Genomic DNA, 17763 nt, shown 5'->3' with positions numbered 1-17763 from the left:
CGTGACCCCGGAAGTAAATGCGTCATCCCATAGCTTGTGTTTGTAAATTGTTTTTAAATCTTTTTTTATAATATAGTGTTAACAAAACATCTGTATTTTTATAATATAGCGTTATGTTTTTATAATATTGCATTAACAAAACGTCTGTATTAATCATGACCCCGGAAGTAAACTGGGGGGAAGGTTTTTGTAGGGGGGAAGAAATTTGGCGTGACAGCTCCACACACATTCACATTGTTTATAATGTGAGCCTCCAGCAGTAAGAGCAATTCGGACCGAGAAAGAGAAAATTTCCCCATTAATTTAAACGAGGATGAAAGATTTGTAGACGAGAAAAGTTAGACTGAAGCACAAAAAAAAAGAAAAAGCGACGGCTCCAGGCGGCGGCAGTGTGAGCGTTTCAGATGTAATTAGACACATTTACTAGGATCATTCTGGAAGATCCCTTTTAATAGTGTTTTAGTGAGATTATAAAGACATACCTTGAGGTCGGATGGGTGCGGTGAACACGCCTATGTCTCAGAGAGAAGCCAAGCTCACAGCTGCCTTTTTTGACAGCTGCTGCAGGGGGACGCATAATCCACTGATGTCTCCGGTAAGATATATATATCACAATTTTCCCATCCAAAAACATGCTGGTTGACGTAGAGAAACATGTTCGCTTGACCGCTCTGTGTTAAAGCTTCACAACAAACAGAGGTTGTGTCTCGGTTGCTAAAGGCAGCTGCAATCCACCGCTTTCCACCAACAGCATTCTAATTTGACGTCTCCATTATTAATTGAACAAATCGCAAAAGATTCAGCAACACAGATGGCCAAATTACTGTGTAATTATGCGATGAAAAGAGACGACTTTTAGCCGTAAGTGGTGCTGAGCTAGTATGTCCGCTCCAACCAATAACGTCAGAATCACGCGTAATCATTCCGCGACGTTTTCAACAAGATACTCCGCAGGAAATTTTAAATTGCAATTTAGTAAACTAAAAAGGCCGTATTGGCATGTGTTGCAATGTTAATATTTCATCATTGATTTATAAACTATCAGACTGCGTGGTCGGTAGTAGTGGGTTTCAGTAGGCCTTTAAAACTTATAATTCAATCAGTGAAGTGAAATTAATTCAATTTTTGTTTTCTCCAGTGACTCCAAGCAATTTACGTTATTCATTTTTTGTCTTTATTCAGTCCTTGGTGGAGCTCAGGATAACATTTCAATGTTTTTAATATTGTTGTGCAGCACTTTGGAAACATTTTGTTGTTTAAATGTGCTACATAAATAAAGGGGATTGGATACATAGTGAAAGCCAATATCAAAGTTACATTTAAAACAGTGTGGGCAAAGGGTCTTGCTCATGGACACAACGGCAGTGACTAGCATAATTGCCAACCTGGAGACTGCAGAATTAGGGAGATATTCAAAAGGTCCACTGTGTGTGTGTGTGTGTGTGTGTGTGTGTGTGTGTGTGTGTGTATATATATATATATATATATATATATATATATACACACTGTATATATACACACCTGTAAATTACTTGAATCAATTCAATACTTGAATTTCAGGGAATTACAGGTATATATATATATATATATATATATATATATATATATATATATATATATATATATATATATATATATATATATATATATATATATATATATATATGTATATATATATATAGTGGGGCAAAAAAGTATTTAGTCAGCCACTGATTAATGATGACAGAGGTCTGTAATTTTCATCATAGATACACTTCAACTGTGAGAGACAGAATGTGAAAAAAAAATCCAGGAATTCACATTGTAGGAATTTTAAAGAATTTATTTGTAAATTATGGTGGAAAATAAGTATTTGGTCAACCATTCAAAGCTCTCACTGATGGAAGGAGGTTTTGGCTCAAAATCTCACGATACATGGCCCCATTCATTCTTTCCTTAACACGGATCAATGGTCCTGTCCCCTTAGCAGAAAAGCAGCCCCAAAGCATGATGTTTCCACCCCCATGCTTCACAGTAGGTCTGGTGTTCTTGGGATGCAACTCAGTATTCTTCTTCCTCCAAACACGACGAGTTGAGTTTATACCAAAAAGTTCTATTTTGGTTTCATCTGACCACATGACATTCTCCCAATCCTCTGCTGTATCATCCATGTATCCATTTTGGTATAAACTCAACTCGTCGTGTTTGGAGGAAGAAGAATACTGAGTTTCATCCCAAGAACACCATACCTACTGTGAAGCATGGGGGTGGAAACATCATGCTTTGGGGCTGTTTTTCTGCTAAGGGGACAGGACGATTGATCCGTGTTAAGGAAAGAATGAATGGGGCCATGTATCGTGAGATTTTGAGCCAAAACCTCCTTCAGTCATTGAGAGCTTTGAATGGTTGACTAAAAACTTATTTTCCACCATAATTTACAAATAAATTCTTTAAAATTCTTACAATGTGAAGTCCTGGATTTTTTTTTCACATTCTGTCTCTCACAGTTGAAGTGTACCTATGATGAAAATTACAGACCTCTGTCATCATTTTAAGTGGGAGAACTTGCACAATCGGTGGCTGACTAAATACTTTTTTGCCCCGGTGCTGGCGCCTATCTCAGCTACAATCGGGCGGAAGGCGGCGTACACCCTGGACAAGTCGCCACCTCATCGCAGATTCTTATACAAAATAACATAAAATCCTTGTATTGATAATCGATCACAAAACAGCTTCAAATATTTCAGTAACACTTTTATTAATACAAAACAGGCTGTATAAAGAAAAAAATAGCTTTCTCATGCCCGGGGAGTTCTATTGCTCCAAATTGCATTAGCTGAGAAAGTGGCATGTTTGGAAATTTAAAAACAAAAAAACAAACAAAAATGAAACAAGCATAAACTCCCTTTGTCCTGTCCTGGCTTCGTCATCTAGGCCGTGAAACAAAATAAAAATAACAACTAAAAGTGTCCCCTCTAGAACTGGGCTAAAAGCTAAGAACATAAATAACAAAAAGCACACTTTGTTTGGCTTTTTACAAATGACACAGCTTTAAAGAGTCCATCCAGTGTCCACTTCTTCTTCTATGATCCTGTGGGTGAGAATAAAAGAGGGTGACAGTACAGAGACATGACAGCTTGGTTGTGGAGAGGCGAGTGAAACGGACAACTTCTGTGTGCGAGGCTCGCCGGGAGAGGTCATGGGCCGGCCTGAAAAGGGGTGTAACGTGCCAGTCTCTCCAGCAGAGGGTGCTGTGTGCTGCTGCTGCTGCCACTGGTGAGTGCTGCTGGTCCTGGTCCGTGGGGTACAAGTCTTTGGCCTCGCTGCGGGAGGAGCAGCTGGGTTGGGGACAAGGCAGGAGAAGTTCATCTGGGACCAGGGTCGGGTCAGCACACACACTCGTGGCGGGCCAGGGCCACCGAGGGCTTTCTGGGTCTTAGGTGGCTCTTTCCTCGGCCTCCGTCTCCTGCTTGGTCCTGCGGAGGTTGCTCTTCATTTTCACAAACTCGGGAGTATTCTCTTGTTCCTCCTCGTTTTTCTGTTGATCCAGCTCCAGCTGCAACAAAAAAACGTGTGGGAAATTCACCGGAGAGTCCAAAGGGAGCAGAGCTTCATAATTGAACATGAAGAACTTTGTAATACCAAGAATAGTATTTTAAAACATATAGATGTGTATGTTTGTATTCCAATAATGATGCTTGTATACGAAACTTAACAAATGTCAGGAATTTGCCATGTCAGATGTTGGATCCACTATGGACTGGACTCTCACAACATTATGTTAGATCAACTATGGACTGGACTCTCACACTATTATGTTAGATCCACTATGGACTGGACTCTCACACTATTATGTTAGATCCACTATGGACTGGACTCTCACAATATTATGTTAGATCCACTATGGACTGGACTCACACTATTATGTTAGATCCACTATGGACTGGACACTCACACTATATGTTGGAGCCACTTTGGACCGGACTCTCACTCTAATGTTAGATCCACTATGAACTGGACTCTCACTCTAATGTTGGATCCACTATGGACTGGACTCTCACACTATTATTTAAGATCCACTATGGACTGGACTCTCACAATATTATGTTAGATCCACTATGGACTGGACTCTCACACTAATGCTTGATCCACTATGGACTGGACTCTCACTCTAATGTTGGATCCACTATGGACTGGACTCTCACTCTAATGTTAGATCCACTATGGACTGGACTCTCACTCTAATGTTGGATCCACTATGGACTGGACTCTCAAATTATTATTTAAGATCCACTATGGACTGGACTCTCACTATTATGTTAGATCCACTATGGACTAAACTCTCACACTATTAATTAGATCCACTATGGACTGGACTCTCACACTATTATGTTGGATCCACTATGGACTGGACTTTCACAATATTATGTTAGATCCACTATGAACTGGACTCTCACTATTAGGTTAGATCCACTATGGCCTGGACTCCCACCCTAATGCTTGATCCACTATAGACTGGACTCTCAAAATGTTATGTTAGATCCACTATGGACTGGACTCTCACTATTATGTTGGATCCACTATGGACTGGACTCTCACACTATTATGTTAGATCCACTATGGACTGGACTCTCACTATTATGTTAGATCCACTAAGGACTGGTCTCTCACTATTATGTTAGATCCACTATGGACTGGACTCTCACTATTATGTTAGATCCACTAAGGACTGGTCTCTCACTATTATGTTAGATCCACTAAGGACTGGTCTCACTATTATGTTAGATCCACTATGAACTGGACTCTCACTATTAGGTTAGATCCACTATGGCCTGGACTCTCACAATATTATGTTAGATCCACTATGAACTACACTCTCACATTTAGGTTGGACCCACTATGGCCAGGACTCTCACAATTTTAGGTTAGATCCACTATGGACTGGACTCTCACTATTATGTTAGATCCACTATGGACTGGTCTCTCACTATTATGTTAGATCCACTATGGGCTGGACTCACACTATTATGTTAGATCCACTATGGACTGGACTCTCACAATATTATGTTGGATCAACTATGGACAGGACTCTCACACTGTGTTAGATCCACTAAGGACTGGACTCTTACACTATTAACTAGATCCACTATGACTGGACTCTCACACTATATGTTGGATCCACTATGGACTGGACTCTCACTATTATGTTAGATCCACTATGGACTGGACTCTCACAATTATGTTAGATCCACTATGGACTGGACTCACACTATTATGTTAGATCCACTATGGACTGGACTCTCACACTATTATGTTAAATCCACCATGAACTGGACTCTCACTATTATGTTAGATCCACTATGGACTGGACTCTCACTCTAACGTTAGATCCACTATGGACTGGACTCTATTATGTTAGAGCCACTATGGACTGGACTCTCACTATTATGTTAGACCCACTATGGACTGGACTCTCACTCTAACGTTAGACCCACTATGGACTGGACTCTCACACTATTATGTTAGATCCACTATGGACTGGACTCACACACTATTATGTTAGATCCACCATGAACTGGACTCTCACTATTATGTTAGACCCACTATGGACTGGACTCTCACTCTAACGTTAGACGCACTATGGACTGGACTCTCACACTATTATGTTAGATCCACTATGGACTGGACTCTCACACTATTATGTTAGATCCACCATGAACTGGACTCTCACTCTTATGTTGGATCCACTATGGACTGGACTCTCACTCTAACGTTAGACCCACTATGGACTGGACTCTCACTCTAACGTTAGACCCACTATGGACTGGACTCTCACACTATTATGTTAGATCCACTATGGACTGGACCCTCACACTATTATGTTAGATCCACCATGAACTGGACTCTCACTAATATGTTAGATCCACTATGGACTGGACTCTCACTCTAACGTTAGATCCACTATGGACTGGACTCTATTATGTTAGAGCCACTATGGACTGGACTCTCACACTATATTATGTTGGATCCACTATGGACTGGACTCTCACACTATTATGTTAGATCCTCTATGGACTGGACTCTCACACTATATTATGTTGGATCCACTATGGGCTGGACTCTCACACTATTATGTTAGATCCACTATGGACTGGACTCTCACACTATTATGTTAGATCCACTATGGACTGGACTCTCACACTATTATGTTAGATCCTCTATGGACTGGACTCTCACACTATTATGTTAGATCCACCATGAACTGGACTCTCACTATTATGTTAGATCCACTATGGACTGGACTCTCACTCTAACGTTAGATCCACTATGGACTGGACTCTATTATGTTAGAGCCACTATGGACTGGACTCTCACACTATATTATGTTGGATCCACTATGGGCTGGACTCTCACACTATTATGTTAGATCCACTATGGACTGGACTCTCACACTATTATGTTAGATCCTCTATGGACCCGACTCTCACACTATATTATGTTGGATCCACTATGGGCTGGACTCTCACACTATTATGTTAGATCCACTATGGACTGGACTCTCACACTATTATGTTAGATCCACTATGGACTGGACTCTCACACTATTATGTTAGATCCTCTATGGACTGGACTCTCACACTATTATGTTAGATCCTCTATGGACTGGACTCTCACACTATTATGTTAGATCCTATATGGGCTGGACTATCACACTATTATGTTAGATCCACTATGGGCTGGACTATCACACTATTATGTTAGATCCACTATGGACTGGACTCTCACACTATTATGTTAGATTCACTTTATAGAGTCTTTGTTTGTTTACTTACTACTAAAAGACAAGTTGTCTAGTATGTTCACTATTTTATTTAAGGACTAAATTGCAATAATAAACATATATTTCATGTACCCTAAGATTTTTGTTAAAATAAAGCCAATAATGCCATTTTTTTGGTGGTCCCCTTTATTTAGAAAAGTATCAAAAAATATGTTGGTACCGGTACAAGTACTAAAATATTGGTATCGGGACAACACCTGTGTAGTGTTTTAGTTCTTGTCTTACACTCCTATTTTGGTGGCTTCTCCTGTTTTCTTTGGTATTTTCCTGCAGCAGTTTGACGCTATTCCCCGCACCTGCTTTGTTTTTAGCAATCAACATTATGTAAGTTTTTTTCCATCCTTCTCTATGTGGACGTTGTTGATGGTCATGTCATGTACGGATATACTTTGTGGACGCCGTCTCTGCTCCACACGCTGTAAGTCTTTGCTGTTGTCCAGCGTTCTGTTTTTGTTTACTTTGCAGCTTGTCCCTCAAATGTGAACAAAATAATAGGTGTATAAATGACACAATATGTTACTGAATACATCAGCAGACTAATTAGGAGTCTTTATTTGTTTACTTACTACTAAAAGAAACATTTTACTTAAGGACAAACTTGCAATAAGAAACATACGTTTAATGTACCCTAAGATTCTTTGTTCAAATAAAGCACTTTATTTAGAAAAGTATCGAAAACTATCGAAACAATTTTGGTACCGGTACCCATACTTGCCTACCCTCCCGGATTTTCCGGGAGACTCCCGAAAATCAGCACCTCTCCCGAAAACCTCCCGGGGCAAATTTTTTCCCGAAAATCTCCCGAAATTAAGGCAGAGCTGGAGGCCACGCCCCCTCCAGCTCCATGCGGACCAGAGTGAGGACAGCCTGTTTTCACGTCCGCTTTCCCACAATATAAACAGTGTGTCTGCCTAATGACGTTATAACTGTAGAATGATCGAGGGTGAGTTCTTGGTTTCTTATGTGGGTTTATTGTTAGGCAGCTTCATTAACGTCCTCCCAGCGCGGTAACAACACACAACAACAGCAGTCACGTTTTCGTCTACCGTAAAGCAGTTTGTATGCCGTAAACATCAATGTTGTGACACTCTTAAACAGGTCAATGCTGCCATCTACTGTACATGCACCACAACACCTGCAGGCAAATGCAACCCTTTACTGATACCCTCCTCCATTCACATCCCATCTCCCCAGATTGTAAATAACCTAATGTAAATAATCGAATGTATATACTTGTTCTTATGTTATGTGAACTCACTATGTTCTCTGCTCGCTGTACATATCCTACTAAGTAAGACCTATACTGTTTCAATGCCCATTTCTCTGTTGATGCAATTGTTGATGACTGAAGTACTGATATCAACCAAAGCTCCTCATCCCACCCCCGGATTGTAAATAATCTAAATAATTCAATGTATATACTATGATGATTAACTTGTGTGATGACTGTATTATTCCGATGTATATTTTTACCATGAATTGATTAACGCGTACCCCGACTTAAACAAGTTGAAAAACTTATTTGGGTGTTACCATTTAGTGGTCAATTGTACGGAATATGTACTGTACTGTGCAATCTACTAATAAAAGTTTCAATCAATCAATCATGCATATGTGACAATAACATCTACGGCTTTTAGAGAGTGCAGCGCACAACTGCGCACAAAACAGCTGTAAATATACTCCTCCCCTCCTAACCACGCCCCCCCCCCTCCCCCCCCGACCACGCCCCCTATCCCGAAATCGGAGGTCTCAAGCTTGGCAAGTATGCCGGTACCCAAACATTGGCACTAGTTGGCACAGGTGCTGGAATCGTTTCAACAGTTTTTGATGATCTGTGACATTTTGGAAGACCACCGGGGGCCACTAACTGGGATGTGGCGACCGCTATTTAAGGAAAACCAGTAAGTGCTTTCAGCCTTTTACCTGCTCCAGTTTCTGTTGTCGTTTCATCAGCTCGATCTCCAAGTCGCTCCTCTTCTTATGCGCCTCCTGCTCCTCTTTCTGAGCCTTGAGGACTTGCTCCCTCTTCCTCTTCTCCAGGACTTTCTGCAGTTCGGGTTTGTTCTGAGGAGCCAGGCCCCTGTGAGAGAAAAAAAAAACTAATCAGTCCATTGCTTGCGTTCATGCTTCAGTCATGTATGAATGTGGAACAGATGATGGTGACCTCATTCCGGATCTCCAGTTCAAGTGTTCTGGATTAAACACTTCAGTCATGTTGTGATAAGTTTGGACTCTTGGCCAATCACGCAGATTGGGACAAATGTTCCGATAATATCAGTAGTCTGATATTATTGGCTGATAAGTACATTAAAATGTAATCTTGGATATTATTGGTATCTGTTTCAAAAAGTAAAAATAAATACTTTCTAAAATGCCGCTGTACGGAGTGGTACACGGACTTAGGGAAAAGTACAGAGCAGTTGCGTCTCCCAGTCATACTTGCCAACCCTCCCGTTTTTCCCGGGAGACTTTCGAATTTCAGTGCCCCTCCAGAAAATATCCCGTAGCAACCATTCTCCCCAATTTCTCCCAATATTCACCCAGACAACAATATTGGAGGCAAGCTTCTCACACACACACACACACACACACACACACACACACACACACACACACACACACACACACACACACACACACACACACGCAAATGCAAGGCATACTTGGTCAACAGCCATACATAGGGTGGCCGTATAAACAACTTTAACACTGTTACAAATATGCGCCACGCTGTGAACCCACACCAAACAAGAATGACAAACACATTTCGTTCGAACAGCTGCACCGTAACACAACATAAACACAACAGAACAAATACCCAGAATCCCTTGCAGCACTAACTCTTCCAGGACACTCCAATATACACACCCCCAACTCAACCCCGCCCACCTCAACCTCCTAATGCTCTCTCAGGGAGAGCATGTCCTAAATTCCAAGCTGCTGTTTTGAGGCATGTTGAAAAAAATAATGCACTTTGTGACTTCAATAATAAATATGGCAGTGCCATGTTGGCATTTTTTTCCCTTGAGTTGATTTATTTTGGAAAACCTTGTTACATTGTGGGGCATCACATATACACATATATATGTACATACATACATACATACATACATACATACATATGTATATATATATATATATATATATATATATATATATATATATATATATATACATACATACATACATACATACATATGTATATATATATATATATATATATATATATATATATATATATATATATATATATATATACACATATATATATATGTATACACATATATACATAATCATACATATATACACATATAAACATACAAATATACATACACATATATACATATATACACACACACATAAAATATATACACATTTATATATATATACACATTTATATATATACATACACACATATATACACACATACACTTATATATATACACACATATATATACGTATATGTATATATACACACATGTATGTATATGTGTATATACATATACATATATATACGTATATGTATATATACACACATGTATGTATATGTGTATATACATATACATATATATATGTATATATATATATGTATGTATATATATATATATATATATATATGTATATATATATATATATATATATATATATGTATATATATATATGTATATATATATATATGTATATATATATATATATATATATATGTATATATATATATATATATGTATATATATATATATGTATATATATATATATATATGTATATATATATATATATATATATATGTATATATATATATATGTATATATATATATATATATATATATATGTATATATATATATATGTATATATATATATATATATATATATATATATATATATATATATATATATATATATATATATATATATATATATATATATATATATATATATATATATATATATATACCTACATACATACATACTTAAAATAGTGTCTTCAAAGTCTGCAGTGTTTTTTTTAACTATAATATTAGGTACTTTTGTAAAGACCAGAACCAATTATTCATGTTTACATTGATTCTTATAGAAACTGTGCTTATAAATGAGAACTTTCCGGTCTGCAAACCATGTTCATGTCGGAGCAAAAGAATATGAGTCCAAGTTTTTTTTTACTCAGCAATTTAAATCGATTAATATTTGCAGTTCTACCTCATGGTTTTCCATGCATCAATACAAACTTTTTAATTGTATTATATGAGATGGTCAGTCAGATCATACAGTGGGGCAAAAAAAGTATTTAGTCAGCCACCGATTGTGCAAGTTCTCCCACTTAAAATGATGATAGAGGTCTGTAATTTTCATCATAGGTACACTTTAACTGTGAGAGACAGAATGTGAAAAAAACCAGGAATTCACATTGTAGGAATTTTAAAGAATTTATTTGTAAATTATGGTGGAAAATAAGTATTTGGTCAACCATTCAAAGCTGGAAAGAGGTTTTGGCTCAAAATCTCACGAAACATGGCCCCATTCATTCTTTCCTTAACACGGATCAATCGTCCTGTCCCCTTAGCAGAAAAACAGCCCCAAAGCATGATGTTTCCACCCCCATGCTTCACAGTAGGTGTGGTGTTCTTGGGATGCAACTCAGTATTCTTCTTCCTCCAAACACGACGAGTTGAGTTTATACCAAAAAGTTCTATTTTGGTTTCATCTGACCACATGACCTTCTCCCAAACTTCTGCTGTATCATCCATGTATCCATTTTGGTATAAACTCAACTGGTCGTGTTTGGAAGAAGAAGAATACTGAGTTGCATCCCAAGAACACCATACCTACTGTGAAGCATGGGGGTGGAAACATCATGCTTTGGGGCTGTTTTTCTGCTAAGGGGACAGGACGATTGATTCGTGTTAAGGAAAGAATGAATGAGGCCATGTATCGTGAGATTTTGAGCCAAAACCTTCTTCCATCAGTGAGAGCTTTGAATGGTTGACCAAATACGTATTTTCTACCATAATTTACAAATAAATTCCTTAAAATTCTTACAATGTGAATTCCTGGATTTTTTTTCCACATTCTGTCTCTCACAGTTGAAGTGTACCTATGATGAAAATTACAGACCTCTGTCATCATTTTAAGTGGGAGAACTTGCACAATCGGTGGCTGACTAAATACTTTTTTGTGCTTTATATGTACTTTATTTAGGGAAAACGAAGTTTTCCGCCAAAAAATGTCAATTACCACCGTTAAGAGTTATTTGTCTTGACAGTTTTATAGACAATAATGGCATCAGGACTAAACAGAAAGTACAAAGTCAATCCACTGAGGCTTTGGCCAAACATGCTGAGGCGTGTGCCAAGATGATTGCTCATCAGGTTACAGCATCTCAGGGAGGATCACACAACTCAGAGTCATCACAGACGTGAGTTGCATGTGTGCCTTCTGGCAGCCATGCCAGATGTGATGTCATCCCTCCAACAACTCCTCCCCAGTTAGGAGGCCAACGACTATTGGAGAGCAAGAGCGGTAAAGACGGAGGAGAATCAATCAAACTGGACTCCGGGTAAAAGCCTGAAAAGACGAGCGCGGGTACACTAAAGCCCCCGCAGGTACACTAAAGCCCCAAAAGAAGACAAGTCGGAGAAATGCAGAAGTGATGTGCGGCTACTTACTACCTTCAGGCAGAAACCTCCATCAATCCCCCGCCTGAAATAATGTAACAGCAGGAGGCTTTAATTAAACGCATCACCCAATGGTGACCATTACATAACTGTGCCCACAATGTTCCCAGAAGCCGCGGGAGTTCTTTTGCATCGTGATGTTTTTTCAACGCCAAAGAAGCGAGCGTGTTGGATGGGATCTAGCGGGACAAACTGAAAGGTTTAACAGTATAATATAGAATAGAATAGAATAGAAAGTAATTTATTGATCCCTGGGGGAAATTCAGCACCACAGTTCGCTCACAACAGACAATAAACACTAGGGTATTTTTTTTTACATGTGAATAATATAAATACAGTGTATTATACAGCATTATTCACACATGAATAATATAGTCTATTATACAGCATTATTCACATGTGAATAACATAAATACAGTGTATTATACAGCATTATTCACACATGAATAATATAGTCTATTATACAGCATTATTCACATGTGAATAACATAAATACAGTGTATTATACAGCGTTATTCACACGTGAATAATATAGTCTATTATACAGCATTATTCACATGTGAATAACATAAATACAGTCTATTACACAGCATTATTCACATGTGAATAACAGAAAAAAGTATTATACAGCATTATTCACATGTGAATAACATAAAAACAGTCGATTATACAGCATTATTCACACGTGAATAACAGAAAAAAGTATTATACAGCATTATTCACATGTAAATAACAGAAAAAAGTATTATACAGCATTATTCACATGTGAATAACAGAAAAAAGTATTATACAGCATTATTCACATGTGAATAATATAAATACAGTCTATTATACAGCATTATTCACATGTGAATAACATAAATACAGTCTATTACATAAATACAGTCTATTATACAGCATTATTCACATGTGAATAACATAAATACAGTCTATTATACAGCATTAATCACATGTGAATAACAGGAAAAAGTATTATACAGCATTATTCACATGTGAATAATATAAATACAGTCTATTATACAGCTTTATTCACATGTGAATAACAGAAAAAAGTATTATACAGCATTATTCACATGTGAATAACATAAAAACAGTCGATTATACAGCATTATTCACACGTGAATAATATAGTCTATTATACAGCATTATTCACACGTGAATAATATAGTCTATTATACAGCATTATTCACATGTGAATAACATAAATACAGTCTATTATACAGCATTATTCACATGTGAATAACAGAAAAAAGTATTATACAGCATTATTCACATGTGAATAATATAAATACAGTCTATTATACAGCATTATTCACATTTGAATAAAATAAATACAGTCTATTATACAGCATTATTCACATGTGAATAACATAAATACAGTCTATTATACAGCATTATTCACATGTGAATAATATAAATACAGTCTATTATACAGCTTTATTCACATGTGAATAACATAGTCTATTGTACAGCATTATTCACATGTCAATAGTATAAATACAGTCTATTGTACAAGCATTATTAACATGTGAATAACAGAAAAAAAGTCTATTATACAGTATTATTCACATGTGAATAATATAGTTTATTATACAACATCATTCACATGTGAGTAACAAATACAGTCTATTACACAGCATTATTCACATGTGAATAATATAAATAGTCTATAATACAGCATTATTCACACGTGAATAACAAATAGTCAATTATACAGCATGGATTATTCACATGTGAATAACACAATTACAGTCTATTATAAAACATTATTCACATGTGAATAATATATACATTTACAGTACATGTACAGTTTAAAAAAACATATGTATTATACAGTCTGATGGCTGTCGGTATGAAAGACTTCTTGTGTCGTTCGGTGTTGCATTTCGGGAGTCTGGATATAACGTTCTGGATTTTCACTGCTGGTCCAAGTGCTGAATATTTTTTTTGGGGATGCATTATTTTTCTAGGTTTGACCCGATTTGGGTGTTCCAACAGGACAACGACCCCAAACACACCTCAAAAGTGGTAAAGGACTGGTTAAATCAGGCTAGAACGAAGGTTTTAGAATGTTCTTCCCAAAGTCCTGACTTAAACAATGCTGAAGAAACAAGTCCATGTCAGAAAACAAACTCATTTAGCTGAACTGCACCAATTTTGTCAAGAGGAGAGGTCAAAAATGCATTTGATTGCTACCAAAAGCGCCTTATTGCAGTGAGACTTGCCAAGGGACATGTAAGTAAATTATAACATTGCTGTATGTATACTTTTGACCCAGCAGATGTGCTCACATTTTCAGTAAAGCCATAATACAATCATAAAAGAAGCAAAATCACGAATGTTTTTTTGTGACCAACAAGTATGTGCTCCAATCCCTCCATCACAAAAAAATAAGAGTTGTAGAAATGATGGGAAACTCAAGACAACCATGACATTATGTACTTTACAAGTGTATGTAAACTTTTGATCACCACTGTATCTGTATATATATTTACACACATATGTACACATATTTACAAACACACATATACATATATGTAACTTACATTCATAAACAAGTCAACGGAGCAAAATATGACTCAAAGTTTTTTTTAAGCGATTTCATTCATCTTTGCATTATGACCTGATGCAGTTGTCCGACCCGCTTATCAAATAAAGTGGTCAAGGTTTCACTGTTGTAGGTAGGGGTCAGGTGGTCATGGTTACATAATTGTAGGGAGGGTTCAGGTGGTCAAGGTTACAAAAAAGATCCACACCCCCTCCCCACCAAGGACAGATGTCTCTGGAATGACATTCCGACACACCGGGAGGAATTCTTGTTCAAAAACCAAACCATGAAGTTCTCCACCAGTCTTGACTAAATTACTCAAAGACTGTGTGTGTGTGTGTGTGTGTGTGTGTGTGTGTGTGTGTGTGTGTGTTGAAATGGGGAGTTTTTTGGGGGGTTGGTGCACTAATTGTAAGTTTGTGTTGTGTTTTTATGTTGATTTAATAAAAAAAATTAATAAATACAAAATTATTCTGCAACCCGGTACCAATCGAGCCCGGTGGTTGGGGAACACTGCCCTAAAAGGGAGACCTTTTTAAATGATAGGCATCTTCAAAATGGATCTAAGTGATTTTTAAGCTTTGGCCATATTGAACCATATTAACTCCCTTACCTCAGGGTCCCCAGTAAGTATGATCAGCACATTACTTCATCATTCCAGATATTTAAAGAAGTGTATGAGCTAACTGGGCAGTGGCCATTTTACCTCATTTTTTTTATGCCTCCACAACCTGTAGAAAGGGTGGTCCCCACAAGTCACGAACAACAACTTGGTCCCCATTCCAAATGATAACTAGTGTGTGTGTGTGTGTGTGTGTTCTGGCAATGCTGACTTAATGGGGACATCGCTCTATTTACACACTTTTAGGGGACATCTGACGGTATGGGGACACATAAAACAGGTCCTCTAAAAAGGAGACCTTTTTTAAATGATAGTCAGATCCATTCTGAAGATGCCTAAGTGATTTTTAAGCTTTGGCCCATAAAACATGTCTACTGTGTTTGTTTGTGTGAATTATGCAAAATTATTTAAATTCGGTCCCCATGAACCATATTAACACCTTTTCCCCAGTGTCCCCAGTGAGTATGATCAGCACATTACTTCATCAATCCAGAGATTTAAAGAACTGTATGAGCTAACTGGACAGTGGCCATTTTACCCAATTTTTTTTATGCCTCCACAACCTGTAGAAAGGGTGGTCTCCACAAGTCACGAACAACAACTTGGTCCCCATTCCAAATGACAACCATTGTGTGTGTGTGTGTGTGTTCTGGCAATGCTGACTTTATGGGGACATCGCTCTGTTTACACACTTTTAGGGGACATCTGACGGTATGGGGACACATAAAACAGGTCCCCTAAAAGGGAAACCTTTTTTTACATGATAGTCAGATCCATTCTGAAGATGCCTAAGTGATTTTTAAGCTTTGGCCCATAAAACATGTTTACTGTGTTTGTTTGTGTGAATTATGCAAAATTATTTAAATTCGGTCCCCATGAACCATATTAACACCTTTTCCCCAGGGTCCCCAGTAAGTATGATCAGCCCATTACTTCATCATTCCAGAGATTTAAAGAAGAGTATGAGCTAACTGGGCAGTGGCCCTTTGACCTCATTTTTTTATGCCTCCACAACCTGTAAAAATGGTGGTCCCCACAATTCACGAACAACAAGTTGGTCCCCATTCCAAATTATAACCAGTGTGTGTGTGTGTGTGTGTGTGAGTGTGTGTGTGTGTCCTGGAAATGCAGACTTAATGGGGACATCACTCTATTTACACACTTTTAAGGGACATCTGACGGTATGGGGACACATAATACAGGTACCCTAAAAGGGAGACCTTTTTAAATGACAGTCATTTCCATTCTGAAGATGCCTAAGTGATTAAGCTTTGGCCCATAAAACATGTTTACAGTGTTTGTTTGTGTGAATTATGCAAAATTATTTAAATTAGGTCCCCATGAACCATATTAACTCCTTTACCCCAGGGTCCCCAGTAAGTATGATCAGCACATTACTTCATCATTCCAGAGATTTAAAGAAGTGTATGAGCTAACTGGACAGTGGACATTTTACCTTTATTTTTTTTTATGCCCCCACAATCTGTAGAAAGGGTGGTCCCCACAAGTCACGAACAACAACTTGGTCCCCATTCCAAATGATAACCAGTGTGTGTGTGTGTGTGTTCTGGCAATGCTGACTTTATGGGGACATCGCTCTGTTTACACACTTTTAGGGGACATCTGACGGTATGGGGACACATAAAATAGGTCCCCTAAAAGGGAGACCTTTTTTAAATGATAGTCAGATCCATTCTGAAGATGCCTAAGTTATTTTTAAGCTTCGGCCCATAAAACATGTTTACTGTGTTTGTTTGTGTGAATTATGCAAAATTATTTAAATTCGGTCCCCATGAACGCTTTACCCCAGGGTTCCCAGTAAGTATGATCAGCACATTACTTCATCATTCCAGAGATTTAAAGAACAGTATGAGCTAACTGGCCAGTGGCCCTTTTATGCCTCCACAATTTGTAGTAAGGGTGGTCCCCACAAGTCACGAACAACAACTTGGTCCCCATTCCAAATGATATTCAGTGTGTTTGTGTGTGCAGAGGCAGAGAAAGGCTCTCAGCTGTGACTGTTTTGTAAACTTGATTATATAACAACTTTTTTGCCTTTTCATGCAACCATCCATCCACCCTGGCATCCACCCATCCCC

The 17763-nt window shown here is 37.9% G+C and overlaps 1 protein-coding gene across 4 annotated transcripts in view; it reads right to left on the bottom strand.

Moving 5' to 3' along the window:
• Window positions 1-2720: 2720 nt before the first annotated feature.
• fam107b (family with sequence similarity 107 member B) overlaps window positions 2721-17763 on the bottom strand; it is a 90671-nt gene continuing 75628 nt past the window's right edge. For all 4 annotated transcript variants that reach the window (XM_061916805.1, XM_061916804.1, XM_061916802.1 and 1 more), the window contains exons 3-4: window positions 8747-8903; window positions 2721-3535 (exon numbers count right to left, since the gene is read on the bottom strand). In XM_061916805.1, coding sequence (XP_061772789.1) covers window positions 3416-3535; window positions 8747-8903 — 277 coding nt within the window. In that variant the 3' untranslated portion in view covers window positions 2721-3415. The remainder of the gene's footprint in view (window positions 3536-8746; window positions 8904-17763) is intronic.

The sequence above is a fragment of the Nerophis ophidion genome, linkage group LG12, assembly GCF_033978795.1.
Source record: "Nerophis ophidion isolate RoL-2023_Sa linkage group LG12, RoL_Noph_v1.0, whole genome shotgun sequence".
Taxonomy (NCBI): Eukaryota; Metazoa; Chordata; class Actinopteri; order Syngnathiformes; family Syngnathidae; genus Nerophis; species Nerophis ophidion.
Note: the sequence above shows the minus strand (reverse complement) of the source record. Positions and strands in the feature narration are given on the sequence as shown.